At 39.9% G+C, this 25,000-nt stretch overlaps 1 protein-coding gene across 1 annotated transcript in view; it reads left to right on the top strand.

The window, feature by feature from the left end:
• ankrd50 (ankyrin repeat domain 50) overlaps positions 1 to 23,514 on the top strand; it is a 32,477-nt gene extending 8,963 nt beyond the window's left edge. Inside the window, exons 3-5 of the mRNA XM_056471686.1 lie at positions 2,176 to 2,393; positions 16,069 to 19,601; positions 20,431 to 23,514. Of these exons, the coding sequence (XP_056327661.1) occupies positions 2,176 to 2,393; positions 16,069 to 19,598 (3,748 nt within the window). The 3' untranslated portion in view covers positions 19,599 to 19,601; positions 20,431 to 23,514. The remainder of the gene's footprint in view (positions 1 to 2,175; positions 2,394 to 16,068; positions 19,602 to 20,430) is intronic.
• The last annotated feature ends 1,486 nt before the right edge of the window (positions 23,515 to 25,000 follow it).

Raw genomic sequence — 25,000 nt, 5'->3', positions numbered from 1 at the left:
AGTCAGTGTCAGTATGGTTAAAAACACTAGTATTTACTATAAATTACTATAGTAGATTTTGATGTGGGTGTCTGACAGCTGAAAATAGATCTGGCAGCAGATATCGCTTGCACTTTTTTGTTGACATTTATTATTATTATTAATTTAGGATATGCGTTTTCACATTCTGACTCCAGTGCCTCGTTATTAAATAGTTAAAATGACTTTAATTAAATGAAATATTCTTAGGAATAAAATATGATGTGTTCTTTGGAAGAGTGCACTTGCATTGTGATATTATACTGTCATTCTGGCATTGTATAATTAGTGGAATGAAATGGTGTTAAAATAAGGATAATATCATTTATCGCAATATATTATGGTGTAATTTATCCAAAAACAACAAACAGATATCGCAACAGCCCTAGTCATGTGTTTATTTACATTAAATGTTAGCATTTTTTTAAAATAAGAGTGTATTATTTGAGTGCATTACAAGAATAAATCAAATGTCTTTGTTTCGAGAAGCAAAAATGTCACGATGCCTAACTTTTAACCATTAGAAACTCAACATTTACAAGTGTTTCTTATCTGTTATAATATATTTCTAAAAACTGACATGCATAGTAGGAAAATTAATATGAATAGTTACTGGTATCACTTCACATAAATGTACTTTATTTAATATACAGAGCAGATAGAATATACTGGGTTGTACTAGTTATTTGTACTTCAATTAATTTGTAATGTTGGAGTATGCACTTAAATAAAATAGTTTCAGCGCTGTCTCTTGTGCTTTTAAGAATCAAAGATGCGTTCTGTGTGAATGCGCCTATTATATTATAATCTAAAAACCAAAATGATGCCTTTTGAACTGGAGATTATCTTCATCAGACAGTTTTGATTACCAAATTAAAACCTATTTTAATATATATATATATATAGTGAAGCTTACCAGAAACTCACATCCAAGCTCATAGTGGAATGAAATGGTCTTAAAATGACAATAATATTGTTTATTGCAATATATTTTGGTGCGATATATCCTATAACAACAAATAGATATCGTGATAGCCCTAGTCATGCGTTTAATTACATTAAATGTTAGCATTTTTTTAAATAAGAGTGTATTACTTTGAGTGCATTACAAGAATAAATCAAAATGTCTTTGTTTGAAGTAGCAAAAATGTCACGATGTCTAACTTTTAACCATTAGAAACTGAACATTTACAAGTGTTTCTTATCTGTTATTAATATATTCCTAAAAACTGACATGCATAGTAGGAAAATTAATATGAAAGTCAATGGTTACTGGTATCACTTCACATAAATGTACTTTATTTAATATACAGAACAGATAGAATATACTGGGTTGTACTAGTTGTTTGTACTTAATTTGTATTGTTGTTATGGCACAGTAGAGGCACTCAAAAAGATAATAATCCCCAGCACTACTACATTATAATCTAAAAACCAAAATGGAGCAATTTGAAGTGGAAATGAACTTCATCAGTCAGTTTTGATTACCCTTATACGTTGCTGATTCGGAAGCTCAGCTGAAACTCATATACAAGGCTCTTATTTTAGCAAGATGTATATTATGCATGCGTTTAAATGAAGCATGTGTGTATTGTGATGGACTGCGTGTTACCTGACAGTCTGCTTGTGTTTCTCAGCTGCAGTGCATGCTGGGAGATTTCAGCCCACATGCATGTGAATGTGCGTGACGTGGGCAGAACGAGAGTCCATGCGCTGCCACTTTCAGACTTGTCTCTGTGTGTCAGATATGCAGGATTAGACTAATGAAACGCTGAAGTGTGGACAGATCAGCTGTGCAAGACCGCTTTTTTAAAAGGGATAGTTCACACCTAAAATCAGTGTTATCATTTGCTCACCCTATACTGTTGAACACTACTGTAGATATTTAACTCTTATGTGCTGTTGGGTCGTTTTCATCCACTCTGGACTCATGTTGAGGCATAATTTAGCCATAACTTTCTCTGTGTTTCAGGAAAATGGGATGATTTTTGGTGACAAATCTTATATTAACACATATTTTGGGAGTCATCAACACACTCTGGGCAGATTGACTCCCCTTTGGTTATGTTAGTGGCTGTTTTTGCCCCATTGACTCTCATTATATTCATATTGTTTGACTGCAGAGACGTGTGATGCATGTTAATCTGTGTGTGTCAGGTGTGTGCTGCTGCCGCTGCTGAGCTGTAAGGCTCCGTCTCAGGCTGTGTTCCTGCTGCTGGACTCGGTGGACGAGGGGTGTGTGTTCGGGGACCGAGATCAGACGTCTGCAGGCATCGCGGAGCTGCTGGCGGATCATCAGAAACTCTTCCCTGCGTGGCTCCTGCTCATCTGCTCCGCTCGCCGGCAGAACAAACACATCACCAAGCTCTTCACAGGTGTGTGTGTGTGTGTGTGTATGTGTGAGAGAGAGATCTGCTCCATTCGCTGGCATCTATATCAGAGGAATGGTATAACAGAAAATGTTAGTAGTTTTAAAACCTTGACTTTTCCAAACCGCGGTAAATCGGTTATCGTCCCATGCCTAGTGTGTGCACTGTTCTAGTGTGTGTGTGTGTGTGTTGAGCTCAGACTGGATGAGTTTCTCAGCGCCTGCAGCAGGAAATCAGCACCAGATGTGTGAATATTTCTAATGAGCACACAGAGAGAGAGTGTGTGTGTGTGTGTGTGTGTGTGTGTGTGTGTGTGTGTGTGTGTGTGTGTTATGTGAGGACAGATAAATGCTGCTGTTTGTTTTGGCCTTCTGATTCTGTCTCCATAACCGTCTGAAACAAAAGCCCTCATTGACACAGAGTGTTAAATCTGTTGTGTGATTTCCACGCTCTGACATTCCCCCAAACCCTTTGCTTCTCTGCATTTTTATTCTCTCTCTTCTCTATCTTCAACATCTTGTGAGGTTTTAGCTTTTAGTTATTTTACAGACCCAGCTTTGTGGTTAAACAGTTTGAAACGCCGTCCCAGAAATATACTGATAACTAACATTGGGATGTCAAGATTAGTAGATGACAATAGAAATGTGTTGCAAAAACATGCAAACATTCATTCATTTTCCTTCGGCTTTATTTATCAGGTGTCGCCACAACGGAATGAACCGGCAACTTATACAGCAAATGTTTTCCAGCTGCAACCCAATACTGGGAGACACCCATACACACTCATTCACACACACTCATACACTACAGCCAATTTAGTTAGTCTAAATTAATTGTTTCTTCGGTGCACCGCAATGCAGAAAATTTGGTATCCGTTCATAGAAAGATAGATCATAACCGGTTATTACGTACTGACGTCATTTATCTCACATGCGCTATATTACGGTAGCGCACTATGGTGAGGGAGGCAAGCGCGAGTATTTAAAACACTCCAACTACTTAAAAACGCAGAAACTGTGCACAATTCACTGCATGTGTGTTTGCTGGACAGTCTTTCACTGACACTCACAGCAGAAGCCCCTGTTTCACTGTTTCTGCTCTCTCTCTCTCTCTCTCTCTCTATCTCTCTCTATCTCTCTCTCTCTCTCTCTCTGTGTGGACCTTTTGACCTGCTGTCGTGAGGTAAAGTTTCTTCTCCTCTCGGCTGTTACTTCTGGATACAGACATAAGTGCGTATCTGCTGATTCAAGTTTTCTCCTCCGCGTCTCTCCATGGATCAGCTGTGATCGCCGCTGCCGTTTATCAGCGTCACTCATCGGTGAACAGCACCAGAGCGTTAGAGCCAATCGCAGCCCTTTATGTTGAGCGCGTGACCAATCAAAGGGGTGTAAGAAAGAACTCGCTGGACAAGGCTCAGAAAGCAAACTGGATTACATTTGTTTATTTAAAGGCTCATGTTGTTCTGTGTATGTACTTGAGTTTTTAAAGGTAGATTTTATATATCTGACTGCTTGTATTAAAGGATAGTATTACAAATAGTATATAAATATATTGATATATTTTAATACAAGAATTGCTGTGCTGTGAAGAAAAATTAAAAACTGTGTATGGAAAGCATCGTCAATGGACCGTGATGCATCGAGATATCCAATTGAACCGAATCGATGGCATGATAATCATAATCTGTGAGACCAGTGTAGGTTCACACCTCTATCAATTCCCCTATATTGTTGTGTGTGGTTGGATGTGGGAGAAACCGGAGCACCCGGAGGAAACCCACACCAACACGGGGAGAACATACAAACTCCACACAAAAACACCAACTGACCCAGCCAGGACTCGAAACTGTGACTTCTTGCTGTGAGGCCACAGTGCTAACTACTGTGCCACTGTGCTGCCCCTCAAAATGACATATCAGCCACTACCAAAATACCAAATGATCAACTTGAAGTCCAGTTATTATTTGCTGTTCCTAAAACTTGGATCGACAACAAGACTTTCGTCAGGTAATGTATACAATGAAGAACACTGCGCATGTTGGTTATTCAATATCTCTACCTGAATACTGTTAAACTATCACAGTAAACTGTAATTCACTTTTCATCTTTGCTGTATTGTATTTATCTATACTTGTAAGTTATTTGTTCTGTTATTACCCAATCCATCTAAAATCAAGAGTTCTTTCCAAATAGTTTGTTCCAAGTTAAAGTCATTTGGTGTAATTGTGTTCACTTTGCTCTATCAGGGTGTCCACGGGGTCTGAAAATGTCTGAAAAACCAACATTTTAGGACTTTAAAAGTTCTAAAATCACTGAAATATTGTCTTGTAGCTCTTAAATCATTTTAAACAGATCTTAAGTTTGCCTTGTCCTAGTAATGCTACTCAGTCGGGCCGACATCCATCTAATCAATTCAATGTTTGTTTCTATAGTGCTTTTACAATGTAGATTGTGTCAAAACAGCTTAACATAGAAGTTCTAGTAAAGTCCAGTTCTGGAGTTTAAGTTTAGCTCAGTTCAGTGTGGTTTAATTTGCACTGCTGAAAGTCCAAACACTGAAGAGCAAATCCCTCCATGCGCAGCTCCACAAGTCTCAGACCAAGCAAGCCAGTGGCGAGGAAAATACTTCACCAATTGACCAAAGTGAAGGAGAGAAACCTGGAGAGAAACCAGGCTCAGTTGGGCACGACCATTTCTCCTCTGGCCAAACTTCCGGTGCAGAGTTGCAGTCTAGGTGCTGGAGAACGCTGGACGTTCATCGTGGAGAAGCTGCAGGTGTCTGGCCCACAGGATCAGTGCGGGGACTCGTCTGTCACTGTGGTCTTTCAGGGATGAGTCTCATGCTCTCCACTCCTCCATGACCACAACAGCATCAGCTCAGGATACGGCCCGGTCCAGGATTATGTAGACCTCAGAATCATTTCTTCACAGGTCTTGGATCGCATTCATGGTGCTGCACAATCTCTAGAGGCCTCAGGATGAGTATCCCCAGGTGGAAATAGAGAAAATCACCAAAAATACATCTCAGTAAAACCTTAACTTCTATTTTTGAGTTTTTTTATTGCGAGATACAGTTCACAACAGCTGTTAGACATGTTTACAGCAAAATTTCCCATTAAATTACAGCATCAGGGCAAGAAAACTAAAAACAGTTGTGTGATTCCTCATGATAAACCGGGCCAATACCAAATCCTTAGTGTTTAGACCTGTGTAAGTCTGAAGTTTAATTCTTAATGGTTTTAAAAGGTCTTTAAATGGTCTTGAGTTTGATTTGATGAAACCTGCAGGAAGCTATAAAGCAGAAAAGCTTCACAGCACACTGTCTGGTTGATCCAGTATTGCGCAGCGCTGCTTTTAAGTGAGATGTGCAGAATCAGGCAGCAGATCCTCCGGGCAGCGGCTGTGTTTGCTTTTGTTCAGCGTGGGGTCAGATGTGTGTGTGTGTGTGTGTGTGTGAGGCGTGCACGCGCTCATTCATTAACACAGCTGACCGTTAGCGCTGTTTGGGTGTGAGGGGCTGACCTCTGTGCCGTTCCCATGGCGACGGGTTGCATGGGTCAAAGGTTAATCTGAGTCAAACAGAGCAGAACCGTCGTGTGTGTGTGTGTGTGTGTGTGTGTTATGCTGCTGCTTTACACGAGCTGTGACAGAAGCAAAAATATCTGTTAAATGAATGACTGCTAATACACATTTCAGCGCTTCATCAGAAACCAATATGGCTAGCTTTAGCATCCTGCGGCAAGTGTGTGTGTGTCAGGGTGATGGAGGAGTGTGTGTGTGAGAAACTCAATCTGCTTTACACTGAATGGCACAATAAGCTGTGTTACAGTCATGTGTCCGAGTGTGTGTGTGTATGCGTGCGTTTGTGAGTGTTTGCATGCATGTGTGAGTGTGTGCATCAGTGTGCATGCATGCATGCATGCGTGTGTGTTTGTGCGCACGTGTGTGTGTTTTTGCATGTGTACGTTCATGTTTGTGTGTATGAGTGTGTATGTGTTTGTGAGTGTTTGCATGTGTGTACGAGTGTGCGCATGCGTATGTTTGTGTGTGTTTGTATGTGTGTACTAGTGTGTGTGTGTGTGCATGTGTCTGATTTTTTGCATGTGTACGTGCGTGTGGGTGTGTGTTTTGATAGTGTCTGAGTACTGACATATATGCGTGCGCACACACAGACTAACACACACACACACTTCACTCACACAGACTCGCTCGCTCATAAACGCACAGACATGTGCTACACACACTCAAACTCATTTTTACACACACACACACACACACACACACACACACACACTGGCCCCTTGTCCACAGGTGGAGTGTATTTCTGCCCTTTGAACGTCACCACAGTCTTCAGGTTTCCTTCCACTGGAATTCCTGTGTGTGTGCGTGTGAGCATGTGTGCGTGTGTGCGTGTGTGCGTGTGTGTGTGTGTGTGTGTGTGTGTGTGTCTGCGTGTCTGCGTGTCTGCGTGTCTGCGCGTGTCTGCGCGTGTGCGTGTCTGTGTCTGTGTGTCTGTGTGTCTGTGTGTCTGTGTGTCTGTGTGTGTGTGTGTGTGTGTGTGTGTGTGTGTGTGTGTGTGTGTGTGTGTGTGTGCGTGTGCGTGTGTGTGTGTGTGTGTTTCTCTGTGCTCAGGGTGTTTTATATTGTTGTTGGGGAATGGCCAGACTCTCCAGCATGAGGTCCAGGGGTGTTTATGTGTGTGATCGTATCCCATCATGCTCTAGACTACTGATTCTGCTTCAGAAATGCAGTCCTCAAAGAAATGTCCTTCAAACCTCTGTGTTTGCCAGAGAGAAATAACACACACACACGCACACACACACATTTAACCTTGAGACGTCGGTGTGAATGCTCTGAAGTGCTAAATGAACACACAGATTCATGAGTTCAGCTCCTGCAGAAAGAGCCGGATGCGTCTGCTGTGTGTGTGTGTCCAAAAACACACTCAACCCTGAGCTGTCATCATGTGAGGATCATCCTGCACATTCAGTTTAAACAAACCACAGGAGGCTGATTTAAGAGGCATTATCATATTGTCCGTGCTAGAAGAGGTGGAGATGCTCTAAAAGGGCATGAACACACACCTCTGATTGGAAAAAGTGTGTTTCCAGCTGTGTCGAGGTGGGAGTGTCTCGTGTGTGGGAAGAGGGAGGGGTTTGCATAAAAAGGGGAGTTTCATTAGATGCATGAAAACAGATCATTTGCAGACCGGCTACACAAAACCTGCACACACTCAGGAGATGGAGAGGGATTCTGAGCTACTGTCAGTAGCTGCGTTTCCATCCACCTGCTCTTATTTTGGATATGCACATAATGAAACAGATGATGGAAACGTCATTATGCACATCAATTATGAAAATCCACATAATAAAACATGTAAAACTGAGAAACTTTTTATTCAGTCAGTAAAGGTGTGCATAAACTCTGATGGAAACACTTCTACTGAACCAATTCCTCTGAGCGCATTAAAAAGTGATGTGATTTAGTCATAAGAGATCATGTGAATGGATAAACCAGCAGGCTGAGCATGCTGTAAAACACCTGACCTGTTGTTTTGGTCATTCTGAAACACCTGAACCGTTTCAGTATTATGGCCCGTTTCCACTGAGTGGTACGGTTCGGTTTGGTACGCTTTTATACATTTCTCAGTGAACATGTCTATACTTTTGTTGACTTGTCTAGTTAACCTTAATTAACATAACTAATTACTTAATAAAATGTTAATTATGTTTGTATTTTTTACCAAAACCTTTCTCAATTCCATGTCAACAGAATTATTATTCCCAGGAACAAACATGACGTGTTCAATGCCCCCTCCACTATATCTGTCAAAGCAGATGAAACATCTGTACATTAATACAACAATCTTCTTCTTCACTTGTTCACTGAACCGCAGCTTCATACAGTAAGAAAAGGTCGAATCAGAAAGGAAAATATCTGGAGCGCTGTTAAACTGCGGATCAGGTCAACAATAGCGCAACAGTCTGTCATCTCCGTCTGCAGCAGAGAGCCTGTCTGAACACGACTCTGAGCTTGTGTCTAATGATTTTAGGCCAGTGACTTGACTCACACACACACACACATGCACACACTGAAACACACACACACACACAATCATGCTCACAAACGCAGACATTCAAGCCCACACATACAAACACACACTTATTCAGACACGCAAACACACACGTGCACATTTATACATGCGCACACAGACACCTGTGTAAACACACACAATCAAACATGTACACAGTCAAACACAAACACATGCATGCTCACACATACTCACACATGCGCATGCTCGAACACGCGCACATGCACAGACACAAACACACATTCACATATTCACACATGCACACACTCATACACACACACATGCATGCATACTCACTCACAGAGACAAACTCAAACACGCATATACATGCATACACACACACACACATACTTAAGACACACTAAAACACACACACACGCCAAACTCTCTGCTGAAGCCTGTTTGTGTGTGTAAGTGTGTGTTTAAGTGTGTCTTTGTGCATGTCCTGGTGTTTTAGGAGCAGAACACACACTCTTGAGCTCTGAATCGGGTGTCTTGATGGTTCCAGTGTATTTTTAGGAATCTCTGCTGTCTTCGGGAAGAGCTGGACTCACATAATTACAAACGCAGACGCTTGCATGTGTAGGGCGGCGGAGGGCGAGCGAGCTTTCATTCATGCAGATCCCTCACCACACACACACACACAGAAAAAGAGACAGTTAAAATAGCACGCAATCAGGACACACACATGTGCGTGAGGTTTAGGGTTTCTGCTTCAGATGATCACGTCTCCATTTCACGGAAAATCCAGCCCAGATGATCTCAGAATCACTTTCAACTAATGATGGCTTTGTAAGTTGATCTAATGATGATCCGATGTGATAAAGTTGATCTTTTTCATAAATCATCACTTTAATTCAGGGTTTAAACACTAGTTCAGTTAATCAGGATCAGCAGAATGAGCACAATCACAGCGGGAGCTCAGTGTACATGTGTGCATATTGATATGAGAGTACTGAAAGGACAGTTCAATTAATAATAATCATTTCTGGTCACACTTTATTTTAAGGTACAACTCTCACTATTTATAAACCATTAGCCATGATTTTAAGCTCAACTTTGGTAATTAAACTAAAGTGTTAACTAAAATGATAGATTCACATCTAGTTCAGAATTGTGTGCAAATGTTATAGGCTGTGTTACATGTTTATAAATGAAAATATGTATTGAAAATAAATATGCATTTATTGGTTAATTAGCTAAGTCATTAGACTACAGTGTTTTCATTTTATTTTATTAAGCCAATCCCCCTCCCCCAAAAATAAAGGGGTTAATAATGTTGATTAAAGCATAATATAAATGTTATTTATTTATGGAATTATTTGTTTATTAATGTATATATTTATGTAATTATATGTTCATTTATATATTTGCTTATTTATTTATATTTTTCTGTTTTTGTTTTTATTTAATTTATGTAATTCTTTTTTTATTCATTATTTATTTATGTAATTATTTATTCATTTATATTTGCATATTCGATTTTTTTATTTATTTATATTTATCTGTTTATTTTTATTCATTTTATTTATGTAATTTATTTTTATTCTTTATGTAATAATTTTTTTTATTCATTTATTTATGTAATTATTCATTTATATATTTATTTATTTTTAATTTATCTATTTATTTTTATTAATTTATATTTATTTATTTATTATTCATTTATATATTTATTTATTTTATTTAATTTACATTTATCTGTTTATTTTTTATTTATTTTATGTAATATATTTTTATTTATTTAATTTATATCATTATTTTTTATTCATTATTTATTTATGTAATCATTTGTTTTTGTTTAATTCTTTATATCTGTTTATTATTTTATATATATATATATATATAAAATTGTTTATTTTTAATTTATGTACTTATTTATTTATATATTTATAAAAAAATTTATTCACCTTTATCTATTTATTTTTTATTATTTAATTTATTTATTTATTCTATCAAGCTAAAAGAAATAATACTTTGTCTTGAAGCAAAGCATAACAGGAAATACTGTGAATACAGGAATATTTTCCTTGCTCTGTTAAGCATCACCTTATGAATTATTTGATAAAGATTTACAGTTTCACAGGGGAGCTAATAATATTGCCTTTAGCTGTAAGTAACAGTACATACACAATTCATCACTGATTTCCCTGTACTGACACTGCCAGATAATTAAACTCCATCTGTAAAGCTGACTTGCAGTAAAAATCTAATTTTTTATAATGAATTGACAGTAACGTGTTGTTTTCCTCTTTAATACAGTCAGAAATAAACGTGTCTTCAGCAGATTAAGCAGTGTTTATAGAGTTTATTGAAGCTGGAAGCTTATTTTCAGACAGACATTATGTAGATCTGATTTGTGAAATGTCTTTCCTGTGGGAACCGAGTGCGTCTCTATACATGCGTATGAAGTTGACACACAATGGCCGCTCCTTATGCAAGCACACCTGTCGTATGATTAATGAATTCATTTATGTTGAAGATCCAGTTTCCTCCACAGCGCCTGCAGCGTCTCCTGAGTCTGAATAAAGCAGCTCTGCGTCTGCCTGTTGTTGCTGTTGATGTTTTGAGCTGTTCAGATGAGTGCAGCACAATAAATAGAAATCAGGGCTGCAGATATTGGAAATGTCCAGCATTGTGATGTGTTGGTTTTGCTGCGATATACATTGCGATATGAGTACGTATATTATCAGATGAGTTGAATAACTCTATTTGCAAAGATTTCATAAATTTAAATCAACTGGCCTGATTTACCAGGGATCGCCACTGAGGAATGAACCGCTAACTATTCCAGCATATGTTATACACAGCGGATGCCCTTCCAGCTGCAACCCTGCACTGGAAAACACCCATTCACACACACACTCATACACTAAGCCCAATTTAGTTGATCAAATCCCCTATAAGCGCATGTGTTTGGACTGTGGGGGTAACCGGAGCACCCGGAGGAAACCCACGCCAACACGGGGAGAACATGCAAACTCCACACAGAAACACCAACTGACCCAGCCGAGGCTCGAACCAGTGACCTTCCTGCTGTGAGCCCACAGTGCTAACCACTGAGCCTCAGGAAACACAAACACTATGCAAGTCAATGGTTACCGGTTTCCAACATTCTTCAAAATATCTTCTTTTGTGTTGAGCTGAAGAAAGAAACTCTGGTTTGGAACAAGTGATTACTTGATGGCAGAATCTTCATTTTTGGGTGAACTGCCCCTTTAATTCCTCATCTAATGACTCTAGTGTGTTTACTAGATAGATCTGTTTTCTAAACCCTGTGAACTCTTTAACTGGTGGCAAATTTCCAAACCCAACATCCCTCCAACCTACTTAAACAGATGAGTTGGGTTACGTGCCGACCCGCTGGCCAAATAACATATTTGGGTCATCTGTTCCACTGCCCCACTTTTAGTCCCCCTGCGAGGCCTCTTCCTCTTTCAGCATTTCTATTTCCTTCATCTGCAGACACACACACACACACACACACACACACACACACACGCACACACACACACACACACACACACACACACACATACACATGCACGCTCTCGGCTTGGAGACGTGGGTGTGTTCTGAATGGCGGGGTGAAGGTCTGGGTCATCTAGTTCACTAATGACAAAAACATCCCTCAGACTCCAGTCTGAAACATGGGTGTTAAAGGGGTAGTTCACTCCCAAAACTTTAATTATATCATCATTTACTCTCTCTTCAAACCTTTATGAGTAGAAACCTTTATCTGTTAAACACAAAAGAAGATATTTTGAAGAATGCATAAAACCATAACTATTGACTTCTGTTGTGTTTTTTTTTTGCTACTATTGAAGTCAGTGCTTACCGATTTTTCAGCATTCTTCAAAGTATCTTCTTTTGTGTTTAACAGTAGAAAGACACTTGGAATAAGGGAGAGTAAATAGTTAGTAATTACTGAAATCCAATAGCAGGCTGAAATCTTGAGCTGAAATCCAATAGCAGGAAAAACAAATGCTATGTAAGTCAATGGTTACCGGTTTCCAACATTCTTCAAAATATCTTCTTTTGTGTTTAACAGAAGAAACAAACTCCGGTTTGGAACAAGTGATTAACTGATGACAGAATCTTCATTTTTGAGGGAACTCTGCATTATTTAGTTCCCTTTTTTCTTTTTATTTGTTTATTTATTTTTATTTTAACTCAATGCTCAAAGTGCGGTATGTTTTATGGCCATTATAGCTTTGAAATGTAGGTAAATAAGCATGTAAATTGTATGTAAATTGCATAAGTTTCTCGATCTTTTCTTCATTTTAGGATGTGGAGAAAAGAAAACAAACTGAACTATAACTTTTATCTGATTTACACACACACACACATATATATATATATATATATATATATATATATATATATATATGTGTGTGTGTGTGTGTATATATATAAAGATTTTCTAAAATATATGCATGCATGCGTGTGGGATTTTTATATACATAATAAATGTACACAGTACACATATATATGCAGGATTTTTATGTTTAAGGAGGAAAAACAAAATTACATGAAGCTGTTTTTCAAATACAAAAGTTGTTATAATGCCTGTGTGAATGTGTGTGACATTTATTTCTGCACACTGTCATGTCATTTTTAACAAAACCATGATGACATTGATAACCGTGATGCTTTTGGAATCGTGAATTGAAGTTTTCTCCTCATTGCATCTCTAATCAGAATCTTTAGGAAACGCTGTCGGCTCGTCCGGCTTTGTCTAAAGGCTTTTGTGGAAGGTAAACTGGAGCTAAATGTTATGTAATGAGTGCATATTGAAGGAAAGAAAGGAAAAGATGGCATGAAGGAGAGATGATTGTCCACAGGTGCGCTTCTGTTGTCATTCAGGCTCCGGTTTAAATTTCACACCGGTGTTATTTGGGGAAACCTCAGCTGTTGACGGAGCCCCAGGCCTGAAGCGCCAAAGACAAAGAAAATAACTCGCACAGAGGTGGAGGACGTTATATAATCTCACTCAAAGGGGTTTTGTGAACTTTTCAGACTCGGAGGGAACGGCCAGGAAAGATGTCATCTGCATTCTGTTGTGTTCTCTTTTGTGTGTGTTGCTGGTATGTCTTTCTGAAGGTCTGAAACACTTTGGCTTGAAAAGAGTATTGTATTTTATTGAGTATTGTTGCAGGTGTCTGTCAGATAGGAAGCAGAGCTATTTTTATAATCCTCTTTCCCATAGAACATGGGCTTGTATAGATTTGTATGAGTCAGTGAGCACTTTGGCTGCACAATATATCGAAATATTAATATATTTATAATAAATCAGTGATTCCAAATTAGTGGTGACATATATTGTTTGTATAATGTTTGTGCAACAGTAAAACATGTCTGTTGACTTTAAGAAGTTGTAGTGACCGAGTGCTCTGGTTTCCCCTACAGTCCAGACACATGCGCTATAGGGGAATTGATCAACTAAATTGGCAGTAGTGTATGAAGGAGTGTGTATGGGTTGCAGCTGGAAGGGCATCCACTGTGTAAAACAAATGCTGGAATAGTTGGCGGTTCATTCCACTGTGGCGACCCCTGATAAATAAGGGACTAAGCTGAAAGAAAATGAATGAATGAATCACAAAAACGCTAGTGACCACTTAAATTACATCCGTTTTGACTATTTCTAATCATCTTTCCTATAGAAATTGGCTTGCGTAGGTTTGTATGAGGGAGTAGCCACTTTAGCTGCACAATATATCAAAATATTGATCAATTTACAATCAATTAGTGGTGATATTTAATTAATTTTGGTTTGCATTTGTTAGAATGTCTGATTAGGTTTATGCAACAGTAAAACATGGCTGTTGACTTTCAGGAGGTGAGGTGATGCTTGCTATTCCCTTAAATAGTATCAAACAAATATTGATTGTGCAGTGAAACAATTATATCGATCACTGCACTATTTAGCTTGCTATCACATTATAAACACTAGTGACCACTTAGTTTACTATTTACTTCAGTTTTTGTTTGTTGGTTTGTCTTTCTGAAGGTCTGAAACGTGTTTCCTAGGCTTTGCTTTAAATAGAGTATTGCATTTCCTCTGGGATTGTTGCAAACGTCTTTCAGATAGGAAGCAGGCCTATTTTTATCCTCTTTCCCATAGAAAATGGGCTTGTATAGACTTGTGTGAGTGAGTGACCAATTAAATTATATGAAAAAAATGTTCTGCTGATCTCCCACCAGTGGGGGTCACAGGAAGATGAAGACACATGAAACTGACCTTAGAGGAGTTCATGCTTCTTCCTTTGCTTTGACCTCAGCATGTCTGAGTCCATGGGAACTGTAAATAAAATGTGTGCATAAAATGTCTGATCTGCCCTTTGGGCCTGTGTTAAACAGGCATGCCGACCCAGATAAAACTATGGAATTTGCAGTTATCTGAAGCAGAATGCCTAAGCTGTTGACATCTGTTGGCGTAAACGCTCGTCTATAAAACCCTTGTTTTATTCTGCAAGTCTCTGTATAGTTTTGTGTGTGTGTGAAACTCGGAGAATGCTGCCTGGAACTGTGTGAAGCTGCAGATGTGACCTAGTTCTGCCTCAGGAATTATTACGTATGTCTTGTTTTATTTTCTAGAAAAACAAAGCACATTCCAGTCATCTTTTCTGCAGAAAGCTGCCTTTATCTGACACTTCTGGACTTTTTTCTGTGTGTTCTGCCTGATGATGAAGGTCCCTTTGTGTGTGAAGTTTGCATTCCTCTGCAAGATGTTTTCCTTTTTTCAGAAAATAACTTTAGTTTAGTATTGGCCTGCAGATGCTTTTCCATATAATAGTTCTTTATCTATTTTCAACATGGCAAATTAATAGAGGAATTAGCATAAATGAGCTCGCCTTCATCATCTGATCATGTGTTTATCATCAATGACTGTTTGTGTGTTTTGTGATGGAGTCATGAAGCTGGCCATTGTTCTTTGGAAAATATACTCATAAATAGCAATATTTTACAAATATTTAGTTTGAAACAATTATTGATTGATGGTCAAGATGATAAAACACTAAAAACTGTATAAATTGTGCAACTAATGAGACAGAGTTGTCCGTAAATGTCTTGATTTTATCTGTAATTTGTCTTAAAGGTGCTGTACGCAAGTTAGCTCTTCTAAAGCATAAAAATGCCATCATATATTTTCAGATGTTTAAGAAACATCTACATGTTTGTCTGAAAAGCTCCACCCTCTTTATCTGTAACTCCACCCACTGAGAACTTTAACCAATTATTTTTTGATACCTCGGGATGCTTTGGTAGAAAAACGGCATGTTTCATTTTAAGACTGCCTCAATGTGTGCAGGATGAGCCAAAAATATGACCTCAAGGAGAAAGTAGCAGCCTCTGAAACGAGATGCAAATTCAGAGTTCAGTCTTTGAAATGGACTGCAATACTTAGTTCAAACTCTAGGTCAATTCACCTTTAAATTTCCAGATGATCATAGCAATCAGCTAACTGATATCAGTTGAAATGATTACTTGTCATGTGTAATCCTCACTGCGATTAAATATGACCAGTAGCATTTATCTATATGGACTTCAGGCCTTACTAATCACCTTGTGTCTCTCCTTTTTGTTGCAGGATTCAGAAAGATCAGCCTGGATGACTTACGGAAGGCCTACATTGTAAAAGATGTTCAGCAGTACATCCTCCATCGGCTAGACCAGGAGGAGGCTCTACGGCAGCACCTGACCAAGGAGACCGCAGAGATGCTGAACCAGCTCCACATCAAGAGCAGCGGCTGCTTTCTGTACCTGGAGCGAGTCCTTGATGGAGTGGTCGAGAACTTCATCATGCTGCGGGAAATTCGGGATATCCCCGGGACACTTAACGGACTCTACCTTTGGCTCTGCCAGAGACTGTTTGTCAGAAAGCAATTTGCCAAAGTCCAGCCGATCCTAAATGTAATTCTGGCTGCATGCAGGCCGCTGACAGTCAGGGAACTCTACCATGCAGTCTGGACTAAAAACATGACTCTGACGATGGAAGACTTCCAGAAGAAGATGGACATACTTTCTAAGCTGCTTATTGATGGACTTGGCAGTACTAAGATCTTATTTCATTACAGCTTTGCCGAGTGGCTCCTGGATGTTAAACACTGCACACAAAAATACCTTTGCAATGCAGCAGAAGGACACAGAATGATGGCCATGAGTTACACTTGCAGAGCAAAGCAACTTAAACCCCTGGAAGTGCAAGAGTTCGCCTACCATCTGATTAACTCTAACTTGCAGATCGAGCCCTTTAATCTCGCCCTTTGGATGGTGTGGAATGGCACCCCTGCTAAAGACTCTCTGTCTACTTCTATCCCAAAAGAACAGGAGGTACTGCAACTACTTGTTAAAGCTGGCGCCCACATCAGTAATGAAGATGACCACGCTTCATGTGTAGTCCAACAAGCCTTGGAACGAGAGGACTCTATTCGAACTCTACTAGACAACGGCGCTTCTGTTAATCAAGCGGACTCCAATGGGAGAACTCTGTTAGCCAATGCGGCATACAGTGGGAATCTGGAAGTTGTAAACCTCCTAAACTCCAGGAGAGCCAACATGGAGTTGGTGGACAGCCATGGACAGACAGCACTTACTCTGGCTGCCAGACAAGGCCACACCAAAGTGGTCAACTGTCTGATTGGGTGTGATGCTAACATCAATCACACGGACCATGACGGATGGACCGCCCTTAGGTCTGCAGCTTGGGGAGGCCACTCGGAAGTCGTGTCTGCACTTCTTTATGCTGGCGCCAAAGTGGACTGTGCTGATGCCGACAGTAGGACTGCCTTGAGAGCTGCCGCTTGGGGAGGTCATGAAGATATTGTCCTCAACCTCCTTCAACATGGAGCTGAAGTCAACAAGGCGGATAACGAAGGACGGACGGCGCTCATTGCTGCAGCATACATGGGCCACCGAGAAATTGTTGAGCATCTTTTGGATCATGGAGCCGAAGTAAACCATGAGGATGTAGATGGGAGGACAGCGCTATCTGTTGCTGCTCTTTGCGTGCCAGCAAGCAAGGGTCATGGTGCAGTCGTAAGCCTGTTGATTGACCGTGGAGCAGAAGTAGATCACTGTGATAAAGATTGCATGACCCCACTTCTGGTGGCAGCCTACGAAGGTCATGTAGATGTGGTTGATCTGCTTCTAGAAGGAGGAGCCGATGTTGATCACACTGATAACAATGGGAGGACTCCTCTGCTTGCTGCGGCGTCTATGGGACATGCTTCTGTTGTCAATACTCTGCTCTTCTGGGGTGCAGCAGTGGACAGTATTGACAGCGAGGGCAGGACTGTGTTGAGCATTGCATCTGCGCAGGGCAATGTGGAGGTTGTGAGAACTCTGCTGGACAGAGGGTTGGATGAGAACCACAGAGATGATGCAGGGTGGACGCCACTACACATGGCTTCTTTTGAGGGACACAGACAAGTATGTGATGCTCTCATTGAACAAGGTTCTCGGTCCACGGAAGTTGACAACGATGGACGTATCCCTCTGGTCTTATCTGCTCAAGAGGGTCATTATGACTGTGTGCATATATTGCTGGAGAACAAGTCTTGTATTGACCAGAGAGGGTATGATGGAAGAAATGCTCTAAGAGTTGCTGCGCTTGAAGGACATCGAGATATTGTGGAGTTGTTGCTGAGCCATGGGGCCGATATTGACTATAAGGATGCAGATGGCCGTCCGACTCTTTACATCCTGGCACTTGAGAATCAGCTGGCAATGGCGGAGTACTTCCTTGAAAATGGAGCCAATGTTGAGGCCAGTGATATGGAGGGTAGAACAGCTCTGCATGTGTCCTGTTGGCAAGGCCATGTAGAGATGGTCAGGTTGCTGATCAACTACCATGCAGATGTGAACTCGTGTGATAACGAGAAACGATCAGCACTTCAGTCCGCAGCTTGGCAGGGTCACATAAAGATCGTTCAGACTTTGATTGACAATGGCACTGTTGTAGACCACACATGCAACCAGGGTGCTACAGCTCTGGGTATCGCTGCTCAGGAGGGCCACATTGAAGTGGTTCAGATTCTTCTAGAGCATGGTGCGGATCCTAATCACGCCGATCAATTTGGACGCACTGCGATGAGAGTGGCAGCCAAAGGTGGACACACCGGAATAATCAAACTCTTGGAGAAATACGGGGCTACGAGTCTCAATGGCTGCAACCCTTCTCCTGTGCACACTATGGAGCAGCAAACCCCAGTTTCAGTTGCAGGGAAAGTACAGTCACTCACTATAAAGTCCAGCAGCTCTGGAAGCACTGGAGCTGGAGATGTGCATTCTGCAGGTCGAGGACAATCCAATGGACCTGTTCATGCTTTCAGCTCACCATCAGAGTCTCCAGACTCAACAGTGGACCGGCAGAAGTCCTCCCTATCTAATAACTCACTCAAAAGTTCAAAGAACTCTTCATTGAGAACCACTTCATCCACTGCAACAGCCCAAACGGTGCCCATTGATAGTGTTCATGCCCTTTCTTTCATTGAGCAGATCCAGCAGCATTCATTGCCTCGCAGTCGCAGTCGGCAATCCATCGTTTCTCCCTCCTCCACAACCAGGTCCATCGGTACACAACCTGGCTCTCCAACCAGCGAGTTTGACTGGAGCCAGGTGAAGCCGGGTCTAAAGTCCACCAAAGCCACTAAGAATGGCCAAAACTGCTCGAACAAGGGAACATCTGGTGAGAAGAAGAAAAACAAGAATGGTTCTTATTCCCAAGACCAAGTTCTAGAGTACGAGCTGACTCAGTTTGATAAAAGACTCAATAAACCAGTGTCCAACATTGCAGTGAAAGATCCTCAGTGTAAGATCGTGGTGGGCAGATCCAACGCTCTGGAGTCAGTCCAATCGCAGGAGCAGTTTTACATTCAGTCCCAAAGCTGTGCAGAAAAGAAGCGAAACGGCATTATGACCAACCCCAACTACTTCCTACAGGGAAACCAGGTGTTTCTTGGAAGAGTTTCTGTTCCCAGGACTGTTGCCAGCAGTGGACAGGACCTACTGGACAGTTACCCAATAGGGGGAACTGAATTAAGCCTGAAACAAGCCTTACAGCTCCAGATTGAAGGATCGGATTCTGGGTTGAACTGCAAGAAAGAGACGCCATTATAACTGGTGAGTACATGTCGTTTAAGGAAACATTGTAGTTTAAGTTTTACATGTCAGTTGGAGTTAAGGAGATTTTAGGGTTGAAAAATTTGTATGATGTTTAACCCAACATTGGGCTATTTTTTTCAATTAAATTTAATTGACACTTTTGAACAGATTGATTTTGACCCAACATTGGGTTACAACAACCAAAAAGTTTTTAGAGTGTACATTCGCAGTATTATTAGATTAGCATGTAGATGTATTATTACATAAAGTTGTACATTTTGTAGTGTTTACGGTAGTGTGACATTTCTGAATAAATCCTGCATTTCATTATTACCATAACCCATAGAAGATAAGAGTTGATTAACAGAGTTTTGAGATCCGTTTAAACCTTTATGAAGTTAAGGTTATAGAATAAAATCAGTTGTTCACTGTATTTATTTGCCTTTTGTTTTTGCAACCATGCAGTAAATTTAGTAAAATTTATATTTATCAGCAGATATATAAGCTATCTGCCTCCAAATCTGAAGCATTATCGGCTATCTGTATATGTCAACAATTCCATATCGGCGCGTTCTCAAACTAGGGTACTTTTTTAGCACAGCCTTCTCAATGCTAATGCTCTGCTATCTGTGTAAATTATTCTTAAAGATCTGATGGAGAGTCATATTGATTCCATATGTAGCCTGCGCTACTAAAAATACCCTTGTTTTTAGACAGGCTTGGTGACGATCTGGAGTTTTTGGATTTTTTTGAAGGTGGTGTTTGGCCTGAAGAGTTTGAGAACCACGTTATAGGAATGCCAATAACTTCTCAAATACTGACATGAGCAGTTTTGATGTCGTTTCAGATGTCTTGATTCATCATTCAGAAACAGACTGTGCCAAAGTCGACGCTTTCATCCGCAACAGAACTGAAACCAATTGAAACACTTCACTGTGGAAGATCTGGAGAAGAAAAGGACAAGGTTGGACTGAAGATTATCGCCCAGCAAATGCAGATTTGTGCCTGTCGATGCTCAAGCCTTCTTGTGGTGACCATGATGCACACAGATGCTTTTAATTTAATGTATAAATATATTTAATTGGCAGTGGATGCACTTTCTTACTTTTTCTTTTTGAAAAAAACACAAATCTTAATTTGTATTTAGTTTAGATTTTTTAAATGCTTATCAGAGTTTACTTAAAAAAGAAAAGAAAAAAGATCATTTTTAATATTATTATTATTGTTTTGACCTCTATAAGTGCAACCGACAGCAATGTGCCACTGGAGTACGTTGTTTCCTCTGACAAATATCGCAAATTCTCAATCGTATTCAATATATCTTTCATTTTAAGTGTCAATTAGTCCTCATTAAAATAAAAGAACCAGTCTTAGTTTACTCTTCGCACATATTTATTTTGGAGTAAAAGCCTCTTCCATGTGTGCTGTATTGCTAACATCATGGTGCTATATTTTGCCGTTACCTACAATAATTTCCATTATTATTATTTCATGTCTTATTCTGGCATTTTAACTCTATATTATGTTCGTAGCATTCTTGATGTCCTTAAAGAAGAGTAACTCTGGCTTTACTGTACTTCATTTAGTCCCCGTGGGACCTCTTTTGATTTGTTTATGTTTGCTTTATTTACATGATTGCATATTTAAACAACTGACGTGTATGGTTAACTACAGAGTTTGGTGCTAAATGCAGAGTTCTCAGCGATTTGAAGAAAATGCAAGCCGTGTGTGTTTGGTGGAAAGCGGCGGGCGATGTCAGGGATTTCTGATGAGAAGGTCAGCTAAAGGTCATTGTGCTTTTTAACTCATGCCGAGCAGCAAACTTGGGTTGTCAAAAGTATCGAGCTCAGAACTGAATTTTAACAAATGACAACATTTCGCTGTAATGTTCGAGCACGATCTTAAACACCATTCATTGGCCATTGTGTTCATGTGATCATCAGTTCTTATCAACACAAATTTAACCCTTGTGTGCTGTTGGGCTTGTTTTCATCCTCTCTGGGCTGATTTTGAGGCCTAATTTAACCACAACGTTCAGCAAATGGAGTGATTTTTGGTGACATCTTATCTTAACACATATTTGGGGAAATACTTTACAAGTTTACAGAAATTCAACCATACACTCTGGGTAAATTCACCCCCCTTTGGTTATGTTGGTGCTGTTTTTGCTCCATTGACTTCCATTATAAGCACATTTATTGACTGCAAAGCCATGACAGCATATAATCATGCATTCCTGATTGTTGCTGGTTTTCCCTGTTGGGATTAAGAGGAAATGTTTCATTTTTACTGTTGATCATCAGGTTCAGTGCAAAAAAAGCATAGTTTTTGCTTTCTATATGGAGTATAGTGTGAGAGAATGTGAGTGTGTGTGTGTGTGTGTATGTGTGTGAGAGAGAGACCTTTACACACTTATCTTGATACATCTGAGAAAGTCAAAATAAGGCCCTGAGTTCTCAGAACATAGTAAACACAGTAAGTGTGTTTCTGCGCACACACACACACACACACACGCACGCACACACTATACACTCTCAGAAATAAAGGTACAAAATCTGTCACTGGGGTGTGGTATCTTTTCAAAAGGTATATTTTAGTCCTAACCGGTCCTTAAAGGTACAAAATACCTAAAAAATATAGATGTGTAACTCATAGTAGACTAAATGTACAAAAGTGTACCCTGTACAGTACAAAAGGATTTGTACCCTACTTTTAAGTGTAATCTGCTGTTTTCGGAACAGAACTCCATTTAAAAGCTGGAAACTTTTTCTTTATTTATTATTTTAAGCACATTTCTATCTAAAGCAGGGGTCACCAAACTTGTTCCTGGAGGTCCGGTGTCCTGCAGATTTTAGCTCCAACCCTAATTAAACACACCTGATCAAGCTAATCAAGGTCTTACTGGGTATGCTTGAAACACCCAGGCAGGTGTGTTGAGGCAAGTTGGAGCTAAACCCTGCAGGGACACCGAGATTGGTGACCCCTGATCTAAAGGGTTAATGCTGACAACTGATGATCAACAGTAAAAATAACACATTTTGCCTCTTAATCCCAACAGGGAACACCAGCAACAATCAGGAATGCATGATTATATGCTGTCATGGCTTTACAATAATAAATGTGATTATAATGGAAGTCAATGGAGCAAATACAGCACCAACATAACCAAAGGGGGGTCCATTTGAACAGCACACAAGGGTTAAAGAGCTCCAGTGTGTTTCTGTGTTTGCACTTGGTGAACAGCGGAGAACTCATGACCTTCACAGCCAATCACGGTCATTTCTGTTGAGTGCCCGAACACAATGGCCAATCAGAGGTGTTTAAAATGTGAGCGCAAAAATGAGCACTTTTAAAATTTCAGTACCAAACTCAGTACTTCTGTCAATCCTACAGCAAACCGCAGTAATATTTGGATTTCAGGATAGGGTTTTTTTTGTAATGTATACTCCTCAAGCCAAAGTTAGAGACACAAAAAAGCCCAGAGTCTTGTGAAGCCGGATCTGATGTCTGCGGCGGGAGTGGAGTGTGTTTCAGACATCTGTTAGCCATGAAGAGGAGACGCTCAGGAAGGCCATATTGGGTATAAATGCATCAGAAACTTGTCCTCTGCAGAGTCACAGAAAGGCACTTTACTCCGCCTGGGACAAGGACAGACAGATAACCAGCCTTTTAAGATGAAGATGAACCCTGGACAGTATTCAGAAAGTCTCAAGCCATCTGTTTTACTGGTGTGTGTGTGAGTGTGTGTGTTTAGTTTGTTTCTTCTCTTTTGTTCAGCTGTTCTGGTTCTGAGCCTGGAGTTCATTTGAAGAGAAGTTTAATTGTAAATAACGGACCGTGTACATTGAATTTCCTGTATTATTTTGAGCGGAGGTTTTTTCCTGACATATTAATGTGCTTAATAAACATATCTGCTTTTCTGCCAAAGCAATTCATCAAGAGTTTCCTCTTCATTTGTGCTGTTTTGATAAAGATGATCGTGATCATTGCTGTTTCTGGGTCTGACTAAACTAATTCTGCAGACTACACAGGTATGAAACACACATGCGGTTCTTACAGGTGTTAAAGGAGACCTATCATGCCTCCTTTTACAAGATATCAAATAAGTCTTTTATATGTGTGTGAAGTTTGAGCTGAGAATAGCACACAGATACTGTTCTCCAGCTCTCTGAAACTGACCCGTTCAGGCTTTAATCCTAATCGTGGTGTTTTGGTGACTGTCGCTTTAAATTCAAATGAGACTGTGCTCTTTTCAGAAAAGGGCGGAGCTACAGATGTCTGCGTCACTATTGTGACAGATTCAAAACTCTACTGGACAGACGGCTGCTTCTCACTCAGGGCTGCTATTTATGCTAATGAGGGAGAGATGATGGGTGCTAGTGGGCGGGTCTTTCTGCAAAACTGATTCGTTAAAGTTGTTTCTAAAAAATAATACGTAATGTAATTGCATTTAAAACATCAACCACATGCATTCAAACACATCAGCTCAGGATATTTCTCTCAGAATAATGCTACGTATAATATTAGATTAGTGTGAAATACTGTATAAAGTCTGAGCTCTGAGTTCATATAATGCAAAAGAAGGGAACTGTGGCTTTCTCAAAAAGTGCTCGTCTTTAAATAGCGTTGTGTGTAGGCTGAGTAGCTCTCAAATCATGCCGTTCAGCTCAGCCAAAACCACCAGAAAACCAGTGATGTTCGATACTAGTCCATGTTTTACTTGCTGAGACATGAATTACACTCAACCAGAGATACCTCAGTCAATTCAAGCGACTCGTTTTGTTTTAATCTTGCATATAGTATCCAGAAACTCTGGATTATAGCAAATTATTCAAGAGCTTAAAGGAATAGTTCACCCAAAAACACTTCACAGTTTAATGCTTTTTAAATGCCGTTTATATTTCCCTATTTTGTGATGTTTTCTGTTTATTTGTGTTTGTGAATTGCATTATGGGATGTTGATCTTGTTGAAAATGTATCTACAGTTGACTTTTATTGACATTTTAATAGTTTGAAATAATATAATGTAGAAGAAATAATATCTAGAGAAATAAGTCTGTAAAATAACAAAGTGAACTGGCAGTTTAATAGAAGGATTTTGTAGCTTAATATACACTCACCGGCCACTTTATTAGGCACACCTGACTAGTACAGGGTTGGACCCCCTTTTGCCTTCAGAACCGCCTTAATTCTTCATGTCAGAGATTCAACAAGCTACTGGAAATATTCCTCAGAGATTTTGCTCCATATTGACATGATAGCATCACACAGTTGCTGCAGATTTGTCGGCTGCACATCCATGATGCCAATCTCCAGTTCCAAAGGTGCTCTATTGGATTGAGTTCTGGTGACTGTGGAGGCCATTAGAGTACAGTGAGATGATTGGCGCTTTATGACATGGTGCGTTATCCTGCTGG

Source organism: Danio aesculapii, chromosome 14 (genome assembly GCF_903798145.1).
Source record: "Danio aesculapii chromosome 14, fDanAes4.1, whole genome shotgun sequence".
NCBI lineage: Eukaryota > Metazoa > Chordata > Actinopteri > Cypriniformes > Danionidae > Danio > Danio aesculapii.
Note: the sequence above shows the minus strand (reverse complement) of the source record. Positions and strands in the feature narration are given on the sequence as shown.